This window comes from Acipenser ruthenus, chromosome 1, assembly GCF_902713425.1.
Source record: "Acipenser ruthenus chromosome 1, fAciRut3.2 maternal haplotype, whole genome shotgun sequence".
Taxonomy (NCBI): domain Eukaryota; kingdom Metazoa; phylum Chordata; class Actinopteri; order Acipenseriformes; family Acipenseridae; genus Acipenser; species Acipenser ruthenus.
The window spans coordinates 107,110,406-107,124,116 of record NC_081189.1 but is presented as its reverse complement, the minus strand read 5'-3'; the positions used below and the strand labels follow the sequence as shown (position 1 = coordinate 107,124,116).

At 42.0% G+C, this 13,711-nt stretch overlaps 1 protein-coding gene across 2 annotated transcripts; it reads left to right on the top strand.

Moving 5' to 3' along the window:
- The first annotated feature begins 4,534 nt into the window (after positions 1 to 4,534).
- LOC117421223 (ras-related protein Rab-33B-like) lies at positions 4,535 to 12,451 on the top strand. Of its 2 annotated transcripts, XR_009330559.1 has the most exons (3): positions 4,535 to 4,947; positions 6,972 to 7,556; positions 12,128 to 12,451. XR_009330559.1 is itself a non-coding variant. In XM_059033616.1 (2 exons), exons 1-2 carry the CDS (start codon positions 4,918 to 4,920, stop codon positions 7,416 to 7,418), a joined length of 477 nt encoding a protein of 158 aa, XP_058889599.1. In that variant the 5' UTR covers positions 4,535 to 4,917; the 3' UTR covers positions 7,419 to 12,451. The 2 variants fall into 2 exon arrangements, 1 of the variants encoding a protein (XP_058889599.1); XM_059033616.1 differs by having other exon boundaries at positions 6,972 to 12,451.
- Positions 12,452 to 13,711: the final 1,260 nt, after the last annotated feature.

Here is a 13,711-nt window from a genome sequence, read left to right as displayed (position 1 = left end):
AAACCATCCTAGTCACTGTCTCAGTTCTGATCATAGTCTGTGAGTCTCTGGGGGGGTTGGGGAGCCTGCCCACTGCGCCACTGTGGTGCGTGGGGTAACGGGTCTGATACAGCGCCCCCCCCCCCCCCCCCCCCCCACTTGGTTCCCGCAAGGGACAGCTCCTCCTGGATCTCCCGGGGTTGTATTGTCCAGCTGTGGGAGCCGGTCGGATGGGGAGTCTTGCGGCCACGTCTCCCCTGTGCTTCCCTGGTCCCAAGCCTTGCTTTGGCTCCGATAGCGGGCCCCTCCTGGGTTCTTCCCGCTCCTGCTGATCCTCGGGCCCGCCAGCCACCCCCCGCCTCAGTCCGGAGTCCTCCCTGGTTTAAATAGCTATGAGATACTGCACCCCCTTAGAAAAGGTGTTTTAAATGTTAGCCTTTAGGCGTAATTCGGGGGATGCCGTAGAGGGCTCTCTCCTGCTTTGCGCTGCTTTTCTTTTCTTATCCTATTTCCTTTTCTTTAGCCTGTCTAACCTTCCCTCCGTGGCATCCTGCCCGGTAGCGTCCGCGATCTCTTCCGGGTGGAAGCTGATCCCAGTTCAGCCTCATTTAGTATTTCCTGCCAATCACACAATGCAGCGCTCGCCTCGTCAATTATTAGGGCATAGCCAGCGCTGCTCCACGTATGTGTTATTGGCTACCCCTCCTGTCTATCTCGCTCTCTTTTTCTACTTTAACCCAGCACTATTTCCACTTCCTTGTCTGTGTTTGTTTTTTGTTCCTCCTCCTCCCCACCTCTGCTCCATTCTATATCGCACTGTCCGCACAGGGCTCCCTCAGGGGGGGAAGTGAGTCTCACTCCCCCGGCTGTCCGGGTCGGCCTCTCGTCTCAACCACTGCCGCCCGGCTGTTCCTCGCCGGCCTGAGGGGACCCCCGGCCACATCCTATTCTTCTGCTGCTTATGCGCGAAGCCTTCCAGGCCTCAACCTTGCTGTCCCATCTCCTCTCTTCTATTTCAGGTCCAGGACCATTTCAGCCCCCTCATGCAGTAGGCCTTGCCTCCACCTGCCGAGCAGGCCCCGACCGGGGGGGGGGGGGGGGGTTCTCTGTTTTCGTCTCTCCTAAACGGACCCGAGACACTTTTTCCTAAGCTCTCCACGCCGCCTAGCTGCCAGCTTAGCTGCCTGAGGATGCTGTCCTGAGTTGCGAAGGATCTGTCCTTTTGTCCTGTTCATCCCCTTCCTGTCTCTTGCTCCACTAAACGCCCAGCAGCCAGAGGATGCTGCCTGACCCGTCGGGAGCGAGAGTCAGTTTGTTGTATGTTATATGTCTGAACTTTGCTCTCTCTCTCACTTTTACGTCACCCAGCAGTCAGAGGATGCTGTCTGACCCGGCGGAAAGTGTTTATATCTAATCCTTTGCTCTTCTCGTGTCTCCCTCTCTACGTCGCCCAGCAGCCAGAGGATGCTGCCTGACCCGACGAGAAGGGAAAACTCTTCACCCCCTATCTCGTCCTGCTATCAGTATCTAACCTCAATGTTACTAAGCACCATTCCCAAACTCCAGCCCTCAATCTCGCCATCCCTCAAACTCGTCTCACTCTTAAACTCTCAAATGTCTCACCCCTCTCAAGCCTCCTAAGCAACCGGAGAAATCCTCTCATCTTGTCTCATTCTTAATATCTCACTCCCAATTTCGCCTCCTCTCAAGCCCTCATAGGCAACCAGTGAATAGTCATGATAACAAATATGAAATAAATACAAACAATGATGTAAACTGCACTCAAACTTGTTGTTTTGTGATAAATGTAGAATGACAGGGAAATACACATTTTTCAATCACCATTACTGCATTAGCAGTCTAATGTAATGCAGCGTTTTGTTTACCATTATGGTTCCACATTTGCATTGTTTGCTACTGTTGTTAGGTTGCTATGAAGTTTTGACGTGAGAAGAGGAGGGATGAAGAGATGCAGATACGGGCGCTTGTAACAAAATCCACTGCGTTGTGCTCGATCTCAGTGTTCCAATAAATGTCCATCTTCATGACACCCGAGCCTGAAGATGTTCATGTTTCCGAAGTATAACTACATAAAACAACGTTCACACTCATAAGAACACCAGGGCAGTGGCCAGCCATGAAAAACCACAGAGACACGTGACCATCCCCCTCCCCCCCAAGTTTTTATAAAGGAAACAATAATATAATAATAATATCTTTATATAGCAGACCACAATGACAAAGCACTTTACAGAGGTAGGCTGTGAACTGTTCATTATATGCAGAGTCACTTACAATAGGACATTGATTTAATATCTCATCTGCAGGATGGAGCACAAGGAGGTTAAATGTCTTGCTCAGGGTCACACAGTGAGTCAGTCAGTGGCAGAGGTGGGATTTGAACAGGTGACCTTCTGGTTACAAGCCCTGAACTTTAACCACTGGACCACACTGCCTCCTATATATGTCCATAGTACAGTTTTTTTTTCTGAATAAGATATTATTAGAGCATGCACTGTCTAAATAAGCCTGAAGTATCCCAGTTACTTCAAATGCAAATGTCAAATTCTTCAAAATACACCAGAACAGATATGGTTTCTGGTTGTTGGGTTTTCTTTCTGAGCGGTCCGCTTGTCTTTAATGTTGTAATTAACGTCATTAAATCATCTCAGTTTCTTACGTTAATCATGGAAACATGATAATGACAAATTAAGCTCAACTATCTTTTTACTTATACATTCCTAAAACGACAGTGATGCTCGCTTTACCCTCGCTGCTTGGAGGTTGTAGCTACAACAATAACTGTTTCATAAAACAAAGATTTCACCCTCGTTAAACTCGTCAAATAAAATAAATAATGACTGCCATGATTAATTATGTGCTTGCATTATAAGAGCACAACTTAAAATGCAGAGCAATTCATTTGATTCCGCCGTCTTTATTCTGCACGTTAAGTTATTTGCTGGTCTAGAAAGAAGTCTTAAAAGTTAATCAGGTCGTTTTAATTTTAAATAAAAACAAAGTCGTCATAAAACATATGTAAGGCAGGTACATTTGTCAGAAAAAAAAACCTAGATATATTTAGCGATATTCAATTGAAATACAGACAGTAGCCTACTCACACATCAATTACTCGACATATTGACAGTAAACATGTTGAAAAGCAGAGCCTAACGATATCAGCGGGACATGGGAATTGATGTATGCACGCAACGAGGGATGAAATGCACTTTATTTTGTGGCAAAGGAACGTGTAAGAGAGCCTAATCTAATTATTACTATGATTTTTACCGAGGCCCGTGCCTCATTGAACACGCACTCTTTACACTGACACAGTGTGCTTGTCCCTAAAATTGAAATCGACTACACATTATGAAGTATATTAATTTCTACATGTACACATGGTGCCCGTTTTTATTTTTTATGCATGCTAGAATGGAAAAAGCATTATCAATTTCACACAAATATAACCGTTAGACATCAACAGCGGAAACATGTGCATCGCTGTACTCATGTATCATATTCTATTTTTCATTTTCTTGTGTCAGATCGGGACATGCATAACATCAAAATAAAGGGGATGAATTACTATTTAATACGTTAATAGTACATAATACGTTATTGAGATATTTTGATTTTAAACACGAAGTTTCGTTGATACCTTTCCGTTGATAAAGGGGATGCAGTACATCATGCTCTGTTGTTCAATGACGCGTTTGTCACGTGACTGTACAGGCCCAGACTATGGGGTGCTGTTTCTCATGCTACATCGGCATTATAAGAGCATAGTTTGTAAGTAGTACTGTAATAGTTACTTCTCTGTGATTTAATATTTTGGTTATTAGTAGCTTATTGATCCCAGAATCTCATCAAGCAGCTTCTTGAAGGATCCCCACAACATTACTGGGGAGCTGGTTCCAGACCCTCACAATTCTCTGTGTAAAAAAGTGCCTCCTATTTTCTGTTCTGAATGCCCCTTTATCTAATCTCCATTTGTGACCCCTGGTCCTTGTTTCTTTTTTCAGGTAAAAAAAGTCCCTTGGGGTCGACATTGTCTATATACCTTTTAGGATTTTGAATGCATGAATCAGATCACCGCGTAGTCTTCTTTGTTCAAGACTGAATAGATTCAATTATTTTAGCCTGTCTGCATACGACATGCCTTTTAAACCCAGGATAATTCTGGTTGCTCTTCTTTGCACTCTTTCTAGAGCAGCAATATCCTTTTTGTAACGAGGTGACCAGAACTGAACACAATATTCTAGGTGAGGTCTTACTAATGCATTGTAAAGTTTTAACATTACTTCCCTTCATTTAAATTCAACACTTCTCACAATATATCCGAGCATCTTGTTGGCCTTTTTTATAGCTTCCCCACATTGTCTATATGTGGTCTCCGTTCGTGTTTCCCCACGTTCTTAAAACGAAGAAATAAAACTATATGCAAAACCACATTGAAACACAGAAAAACGAACAAAGTGCGTATTGTAAGTGTGTCCCTCTAGTGTTTACTTTTGTAACCACTTCAGTCTGGAACTTACTCTCGCGAGTACCCACAGCATGGTGTCAGTAAGTGGCGACTAAACAAACATAGCACAGCTTACTGTACAGCTGGCTGGGCGTAATTTCGAGTTTCGGGTTGGAGGTGGGAGTCTTTTGTGGGGGTGTATTTACTTTGAAATAAAACATTTTATTTAATTGGAAAGTTACTAGACGACCTGTGGATGACAAGATCTGAGATCAGTGAGGACTGTGCCTCTAGGCTGCAGGGTGTCAGCAATCGCTGGCTCGTCTCTCCCACCGCCCCGCTCTCGTATCTTTAAAATCATCGTGATTGGAGACTCCGCGGTAGGCAAGACGTGTCTGACCTATCGGTTCTGTGCGGGCAGGTTCCCGGACAAGACCGATGCCACAATTGGGGTGGACTTTAGGGAAAAAATGATCGAAATCGACGGAGAGAAAATCAAGGTGAGGACATTAGTGTGGGGGTTATAAAAAAAAAAAAGTTTTGCGCTTCAGATACAATATCATATCAATAGGTGAACAAATACAGTAGTTACTTTGCACTGTACAAGGTGTCCACGTTTCATGTAATGTGCAAGGATTCAGGCAGGCTACTGTAACTTCTAGCTGTAGGCAAACTGGTGAATTTGGATTAGGTCATATTGCTGCAGTGTTAAACATTCCTCAGAGACAAGAGAAATCATATTGCCAATGCGTCATAATAACCCTTAATATTATTATTATTATTATTATTATTATTATTATTATTATTATTATTATTATTATTATTATTCTTTTGTACATACACAGTGATAAGGAATCTATGAATCAAGAGTTTTATTTATTATGCATTTACATAAAAGAGCCCAAAAACGTAACATGCGTTTATTTTTTAAACCCTTGTTCCTATCATATTTTAATTTACGCTAGAAACAGTAAAAACACATTCCATAAAAACTGGTTCGCCTTCTCACAACCAAGACCTTTAAATAGAACACAATTAATTACTTAAACAAATAAATTCCTCCTCCTAATGTGTAATGTATAGTATAACTTGTGGCCAGGCTTAAAGTATTGACCAAATAAAACTTTCTCCAGGTTCTGCCACTTTCTTTTTTCTTATTAAAAAGTCTGGCCAAAATTTCTTCTGCATGGGTGTTATTAGCAACTTGCCTTACAGATATCAAGCATTGGATGTCACAGAATGTTCTAATGTTGAATTCAGATAAAACAGAGGTTATGCTAGCGGGATCACAGAACCAACTAAAAGGAAATGTAGGATTACATGAGCTCGACCCTTGCAGTCTCTCATCAAAACTTAAACTAGAAGTTAAGAGTTTGGGGGTCCTTATCTCTCATTTGAGTCTCGTATTAGGGAAGTTACTAAAGTATCTTTTTACCATTTGAGAAATATAGCCAAACTTACACCAATTATTTCCGTATCTGATGCCGAGAGACTAATGCATGCCTTTGTTTCATCTAGAATTGATTATTGTAATGCACTTTTTCTGGTATCCCGCTTGCAGCTTGTTCAGAATACCCCCGCTAGAATTCTGACTAAAACCAGGAAAAGTGAACATATTACCCCTGTTTTGGCCTCTTTACACTGGCTCCCAGAGCAGTATAGAATTAATTTTAAGATTTTGCTGTTAACTTACAAGTTATTTGCAGGAGTTACTGACCCTCTGTCTTCCAAACCACACTCAGAGATCACAAGATGCAGGGCTGCTGGTTATTCCTAGGGTCAACAAAAACAGCACGGGAGGCAGGGCTTTGTCTTGTAGATCTCCGAAATTCTGGAATGCTCTGCCTTCATTTGTCAGGGAAGCTGGACTGTTGCAGTTTTCAAGTCAAGACTAAAAACACACTTTTATAAAATAATTTTATCTTAGTGGGTTTTAATGTAACTTTAAAATGGCTGCTTTTGTATTATTATGTGTATACTGTTATTTAAATCTGTTATTGACATGGTTTGATTGTGGCATGCTGTACACATGTATGTTCCTTTTTACTGCTCTATAAAAAGTGCTATATACATGCAATAAATAAAAACAACCTGTGTGATACTGCCTTATTGTCTTCAAATCTGAGCCCTCAAGGTATGACATACTGTACAATATAGAAACGGTATTTAAGCCATGACACAGTGTTTGCTGGGAAGGAGAGAATCATATCATGCCTGTACCTTATTTTTTTGTTGTAAAAGAGTTTCAAATTCATTTTTTCTCAAACACAAACAGGTTGGTAAGGGCACCATGTACTGTATATGAAAGCTTTTGAACAAATCCAAAATCTGTAAGTTTTTATTCAGAATCTTGTCCCAGTTAATGGTAGGCATGTGAATATGCAATTGGCATCATTTCAGTTTTTCCCAAACCTTATGTTTCCTCTGAGGAATAATCGCAAGCCTGTAAAGATTAGGTAAACTTGGAATGATTTGATATGTTTATGCTTGATATTAAACCAGCTCTGTTGGTGTTTTGTTTCAGGTCCAGCTGTGGGACACGGCTGGGCAGGAGCGCTTCAGGAAGAGCATGGTGCAGCACTATTACCGCAACGTGCACGCCGTTGTCTTCGTGTACGACGTCACCAACCCTGCCAGCTTCCAGAGCCTGCCATCCTGGATCGAGGAGTGCCGGCAGCACTCCCTGGGCAGCGAGGTGCCCCGACTTCTGGTGGGCAACAAGTGTGACCTGCGAGAGTCGGTCCGGGTGAGCACAGACCAGGTGCAGAAGTTCGCTGACTCTCAAAGCATGCCGCTCTTTGAGACCTCGGCCAAGAACCCAGATGACAACGACCACGTAGAAGCTATCTTCATGACCCTGGCCCACAAACTCAAGAGCCAGAAGCCACTAATGCTGAGCCAGCCTACAGGCAGGGAGAACAGTGTGCAGCTCAAGCCAGAACAAAAGCTACCTGGGGTTTGTTGGTGCTGAGCCTGGTTACTGAGGCTCCATCTTTAAGCGGAAGCACATGGCTGGATGCCTCCTTGGTCTTTACTGATGACAAAGGGGGGCATCCTGAGGTTCTTGTACTGGGGTACAGGGGTTCCTGTACTGTATAGTGGCACTCCAGTAAGTGTTGCTAGACTAACGGTTAACTTAATCAAGCCACCCAAATGCTTGGACTGTTTTAACACTAGAAGAACCGGAGATATACTCACACCTACAAGCCCCGCAGCAGTCTTTCTGACGGCTGTATTCAAAACACTGTAAATACTATAACGAAAGAAGAAACAGTCGGATGTAATACATTTTTTAAAATTTTTATTTTTTTATTGAGTATGTCACATAAACATCTGAACAACTGAAGCATGCATATATATATATATATATATATATACATTTATTTTACAAATCAAAACAAGAAAATGTAAATAAACATCTGAACAGACATCGGTTTACAACATACATATTTATAAAACTGAAACGATAGCAATACATTTTTAACTTTTCAACAGCAATCGGTTTATTATCAGATGAGCAAAAGCAACTGAACGTAGATAAATAAACTTAGAAGAAAACATTTTACAGAAGCGTACTGCACAAGAAGTTATAAAAAAAGTCTAATTTATTTTTCTCGACAAACAGGTATTCCTTTACCTTGAGTCTAAGGCTGTTCACAGTCATCACTGATAATGTGCTTCTCCACGCCACCTTTCTGCACAGGGCACAGCTGTACGAAGTTTTATTTGTATTGCACTTGCCAACCTGGCATTGGCGTCTCTTGAGGCTCTCAGCGGGGTTGCCAGCTTGAGCTGTGGGTACTCGCTTGGCAGTTTCCCTGTGGTATTTATTTTCACTAGTCCTGATGCTAATTGACTGACCAAAGCAGCGCAGCTGGCAAGCAGGCGCCAGCCTTTCAAAAGGCTGATTGAAAAAGAATAGACAGTCATTCACTCAGGCAGAAAGTAGAGACTAATCTAATTACAGCTAAACACATTGCGGACTGGTAAATAAAAATAATAAAGTAGAATACCGTTCTGTATAAGCAAAATGCAATTGTTTTCTGTGTGGCTGTCAATGTGACTGCTCCCGGGGCTTTTAGGTATAATGTAATATATCTCCTTTATTTCTGCACTCCCGCGTTTCATGCTTTGTGAGAATATTTAATACATATGGACAGAAAGGTACATGAACGCACAGCCCCATATGTGTTACACGACTGGAGAAAATTACATTTTAAAACCAAAAACTGCCAAAATGAGTGCCGCGGGGCTTCTAGTGTTAACACTCTAACCTTAAAAGACCCAGCATGCATCTGCTTCAGGGCCATGTTTGCACAGTTTTAAAGAGCACAGTCCCAGTTGTAGGGAAGTAAACCAGACTTCACTGATGTGGCCACCTTGTAGGTTTTAAGAAGAGTTGTTTGGTGGTTAGGTTAAAAAAAAATAAATTGATACAACCTAGAATCAGCCAAGTTTCTTTAGATCCTTCCTGCCAATTGGTCTGTATGTGTTCCTGTACCAATAAGCAACTGGAGGCCCTTTTCTGGGACGTATAGAGTATCCTCTGCAGCAGAATCATACTTCCCTTTCACTTGATAGAGATGATCAAGGATACATTCTAAAACACTATCTCGATTGCCGCTATGCACACATATTCTAAGCATGAGCAAACAACCACTCAAAGCTAATGTTAACTGCCCCTGCTATTAGGTTTATAGTAAGAGTGGCTGACAGTTTCGTGTTTAAACCCGATTGTAAAATACGCCTGCACACTTCGGTCAAATGTCAGAATGTTCAGTCGCCCTTGTTGCTAGTTGTGGATGAGCCGAGCCCATTGATCTATAGCCGAGCCGAGAAGTGATCACACCGTCAACTGTAAAGCTACGCAGTACCAAGCTTCAATAAATACTCCAAACAAACAAACAAAATAATAACTACAAACATGTAATGATAATAATAGATTTATCAATAAATACTCCAAACAAACAAAATAATAACTACAAACAAACATGTAATGATAATAATAGATTTATCAATTGTTTAATATAAGTCTATAGCAGAAATTTAATGCTGAACAAGAGCAGTGTGATTATTATGTTAATAGATGAACCGCTTTTTTTCGTTTTACTCGTATATCGTATGCTAGTAATACTGTACTACAGTAGAAGCCTTAGGATTTTGCAGGTCGGCCTCACTATGTAAAGTAGAGTTTAGTCAAAGATACTCTATGGTTTAGTTTTGTGACAGGAAGTTATTTCCTGTTTTGCTGTTCTGGGAGATAAGATGGCGATGTAAAGTCGAAATCTCATTTGTTGCAAAGGGCGGTAAACTAAAAGAACAAAAGTCCATTTCTGGTTAAGTAAAGATACAAGATACACATAGAGGTCTACAATCATACTTTCCATTGCATATACAAATATGTTTTTAAATCAGCCTTCCAGTGAAAAAACAATGGAAATTAAATACAAAAAACTACGTTTTAAGTGACAGTAAGAGCTGACAAAGCCGAAAAAGATTTGTCAAAGAATTGTCAAGTAAGACCACCACTGTGCTCTTACTTCACCCATGTTCTGACCAGGCTTTCCAGCACATACTGCTTAACTGGTGCAGTAGGTTGGTTCACTTCAGACAACATAGGTAGTCCTCGCCACTGGGCAGGTCAGTGGGTTGCTGAGGATTCAAAAGTTCTCTGAAACAGCCCAATACAGTAGATATCCTTTAGAAGTTTTGAAGAGCCACTGTCCTTTGTGATTAAAACCAAAACAACTGTAGTAACGACTGCTGACTGTGACATTTGTTTAATCTCTTAATTTTTGTAAGTATTCCAGTGAAACTGTGTACTGTTCATTATGAACAACATTACACAACTATGTGTAATTTCCAATCCAAAGGTGACCACTCTGTTACAACCTACATACATGTTCAAGGTGTGTCCAATTCTGCTAAACCAACAAAAAACCCTACTGTAAACATTAATCTTTTCAGTTAAAAATCAACAAAATAAACCCCATGAGACTGACACTATTTTATCTCCTTTCAATGATCTCATTACTATGCCACACATAGTAGAACAAGTTACTTTACCTAGATTGCTACAGTAAAAACCCAACTGTATAAATGTGTAATTGTATGTAAAAAAAATAATGTGATATCTGTATAATGTGAAATAATGTATAATGTGATCTCTCGTAACAATTGTAAATCGCCCTGAATAAGGGCGTCTGCTAAGAAATAAATAATAATAATAATAATAATAATAATAATAATAATAATAATAATAATAATAATAATAATAATAATAATAATAATACATCAAATTTATTTTCCGGCATATTAAACACAAGTATTTTATATATTTTTGTTAACTTCTAAACCAGTGATTCACAACCCTGGTCATGGGGACCCCTTGTGTCTGCTGGTTTTTGTTTCAACTGAGCTCTCAGTTACTTAAATGAACAATTCAACTGACAATTTGGTTAATAACATTTTTAAACTATTCTTCACCTTATAAGAAGTTGCATATTTCAAGTTGTATTCAATTTTATACAAATCTTGAAATCTCCATCTCTTTCAAATCATTCAACAGGTTTCATTAGGCCAATTGTTAGATTAATTGAGTGTTCAATAAATAAATTGAGTTGGAAAAAAAGTAACAGCAGACACAGGGGGGTCTCCAGGACCAGGATTGAGATCCACTGATCGAAGGCATATTAGGCTGTTTCAGATAACTTTTGAATCGTCAGCAACCCCCTGACCTGCCCAGTGGTGGTGACTACCTATGCTGTCTGAAGTGAACCCACCTACTGTACCAGTTAAGCAGTGTGTGCTGGAAAGCCCTGTTCAATTACAATTCCAGTTACAGTTACAATTACGCTATAGTAATTACAATTCTACAAAAAAGTAACAAACTACACACTAACATGTCTACTCTATTTATTCAAAGTAACAAAGCAATAATCACAGGTACAAATACAGGAACATAGTATGTAACTTATTTTTTCAAACAAGCAGGGTCACTAAAAAAAGTGGTTGAGAATACATAGTGATCGGATGACAAATAAATGTGTAATTGAACTAATTGGTTAATTATGTGGTATAATTACAATTATGCAGGTGTACCAAGGTTCAAATTAATTAGGAATTGCACAATTACAGTTGTAACTGCCCCCCACGCCTGGTCTTAAGCCATGGAATCTCGGATATAACCAATATCATGAGCCACACATCTTATATGCATGTTTGAAACTCTTACAGATAATTGCAATGCTTTGATTTGTTCTGCAATAGTTGCTGGACATCACTTGTCTGCCCTTGTTTGGCCTCTGTCTTAGTACTATGGTGTCTAAACTAAAGTAGAAGCTGCATTTGCAAGGTTTTGTGCCACGTAGGATTAGGAATGTAGAAAAGCCAGGAATCTTAAGCCATATCTAATGAGGTATACAGTGCTCCCTCGCTATAAGTCTCTCGGTTACAACGCGCCTCTGATATAACGCTCCTACAGCATGTCCCCCAATTCCCTACTAGTGATGCATGCAATATATCTACAGTAAATACAGTACCGCTGTTCAAACTGTAAACAACTTCTCAGTCTAACTGATGTTTGTCTCTCCCTTTTGATACAGCATCTGAACTGAAGAAAAGCTGCGCTGGCACTTTATAACACAGACATTTTTCCTAATGTGTTTCCTTTTCTTGCAGCGACAGGAGCTGCTTTCTCCGGGAGCCGAGACGCTACAGCCCTGCTCCGGCAGCCGAACCTGGGGCGAGCCCATTCCCTCTTCCCCTCTCCCCCTCTCCCGACCCGCTCTCCTTCTCGCATTTGGTTTGCTTATCTGTCACTTTGAACTGAACTCCTGACTGCCGTTTAGCCAGGCTATTTATAGTTTAAAAACCACTAATTAAAATTATCCACAAGTGGGGATTTTTTTTTTTTTAGCGTTGATTACATGGTGCTTTATGCATGGTTAATACACGGAAAGTTACATTTCCCTTTCAAGTCGAAGACGACCACCAACATTAAGTATGGGATATTCCCTGCCCTTGAGGTAGGTAATACTGAGCTCTCTATATCAGAGCTGCCGAAGGCCCCTTCCTGTGATGACGCACTCGGTCCCGCCTACAGAGGGTATAAAACCGTCACTCACCGGAAGATCTCCCTCTTTTTCCTTAAGACGGTAAGGTAGGATCTCTGTGTCTAGAACTGAGCGTGTTGATAAGAAGAGCCCTCAAGTCGATTCGGGTCTGTTGTAGTTCCTAGCATTCGTGCTGAAAGCTGGCTTGCCGCTTTCCCGGAATCTGTCTTTCTGTCTTTCAGCGGCCCCCCCTGGGCGGGCCGCTCTCTCTCTTTGCTGTCTGTTGTATGTGAGCGGCTGTCTGTGCAGCCACCCGCGAGTGAGTTGTCTTTTCCTATAGAGAGCTACACAAGTATCCTCCTCGGGGCTAGGCCTGCCGTATCCCCGCTGTCGAGTGACCTAGCCGCTCTCCCTCCCTCGGGGCTGGGTACTACCGTATCCCCGTACGAGCGGAGTCGCCGGCCGAACCTGACCGCTGCGGTGTTTTGGTTCATGTGCGTTCAGTGTGCGCTCTCTCTCCTTTTCTTCCTTCTTGTAAACTGTAATTTTTGCTTACAAAAACTTTACCCACCGCGGCTTCAGCCTCTCCCCCCCTGGTACACGCTTTGTGCTGACCAGGTGTGTGTGTTGACCACACGGTCTGGGTACGCACTTTGCATAGCGTCCTCTCCGGTGCTGCGGCACTGCGGCGCACGCATAGCCTGATTCTCTTGGCACAGGCTGCGTATTATCCGACGCCAGCGTAGGAGCTTTACGCACACGGTACTTGGTTACAGTACGCAGTGTACGCATAATAGTATTCACAGCGCACAGAGCGCAGTGTACGCAATTACGCTCCTGCTGCGCAAGGCATCTGGAACATTCGAGGACGAGCAGTGCTGTGCACGTTGCTCACATTGAGTAGGCACTGAGCTGCTGACGCATACCTCGTGGTGCCGCACGGTATAGTGCAGGCCTAGTCTGTTGTGCATCGTTTAAAAAAAAAAAAAAAAAAACGATGCTGAATATGAACAGACCCATGCCGGGGTTCCATGCCTGTACGGCTTGTAACGCCAGTATCCCACAAGAGGATAACCATACCCTCTGTGTGCGGTGCTTGGGTGTCCCGCATGCCACCATGGCCCTCGAGAGGGACGTGGCTTGCAGTGTCTGCGAGGCTTTTCAGCCTAAAGTGAAAGAGGCTCGTCTGGAGAGAGCCAGAAAGGAGAGC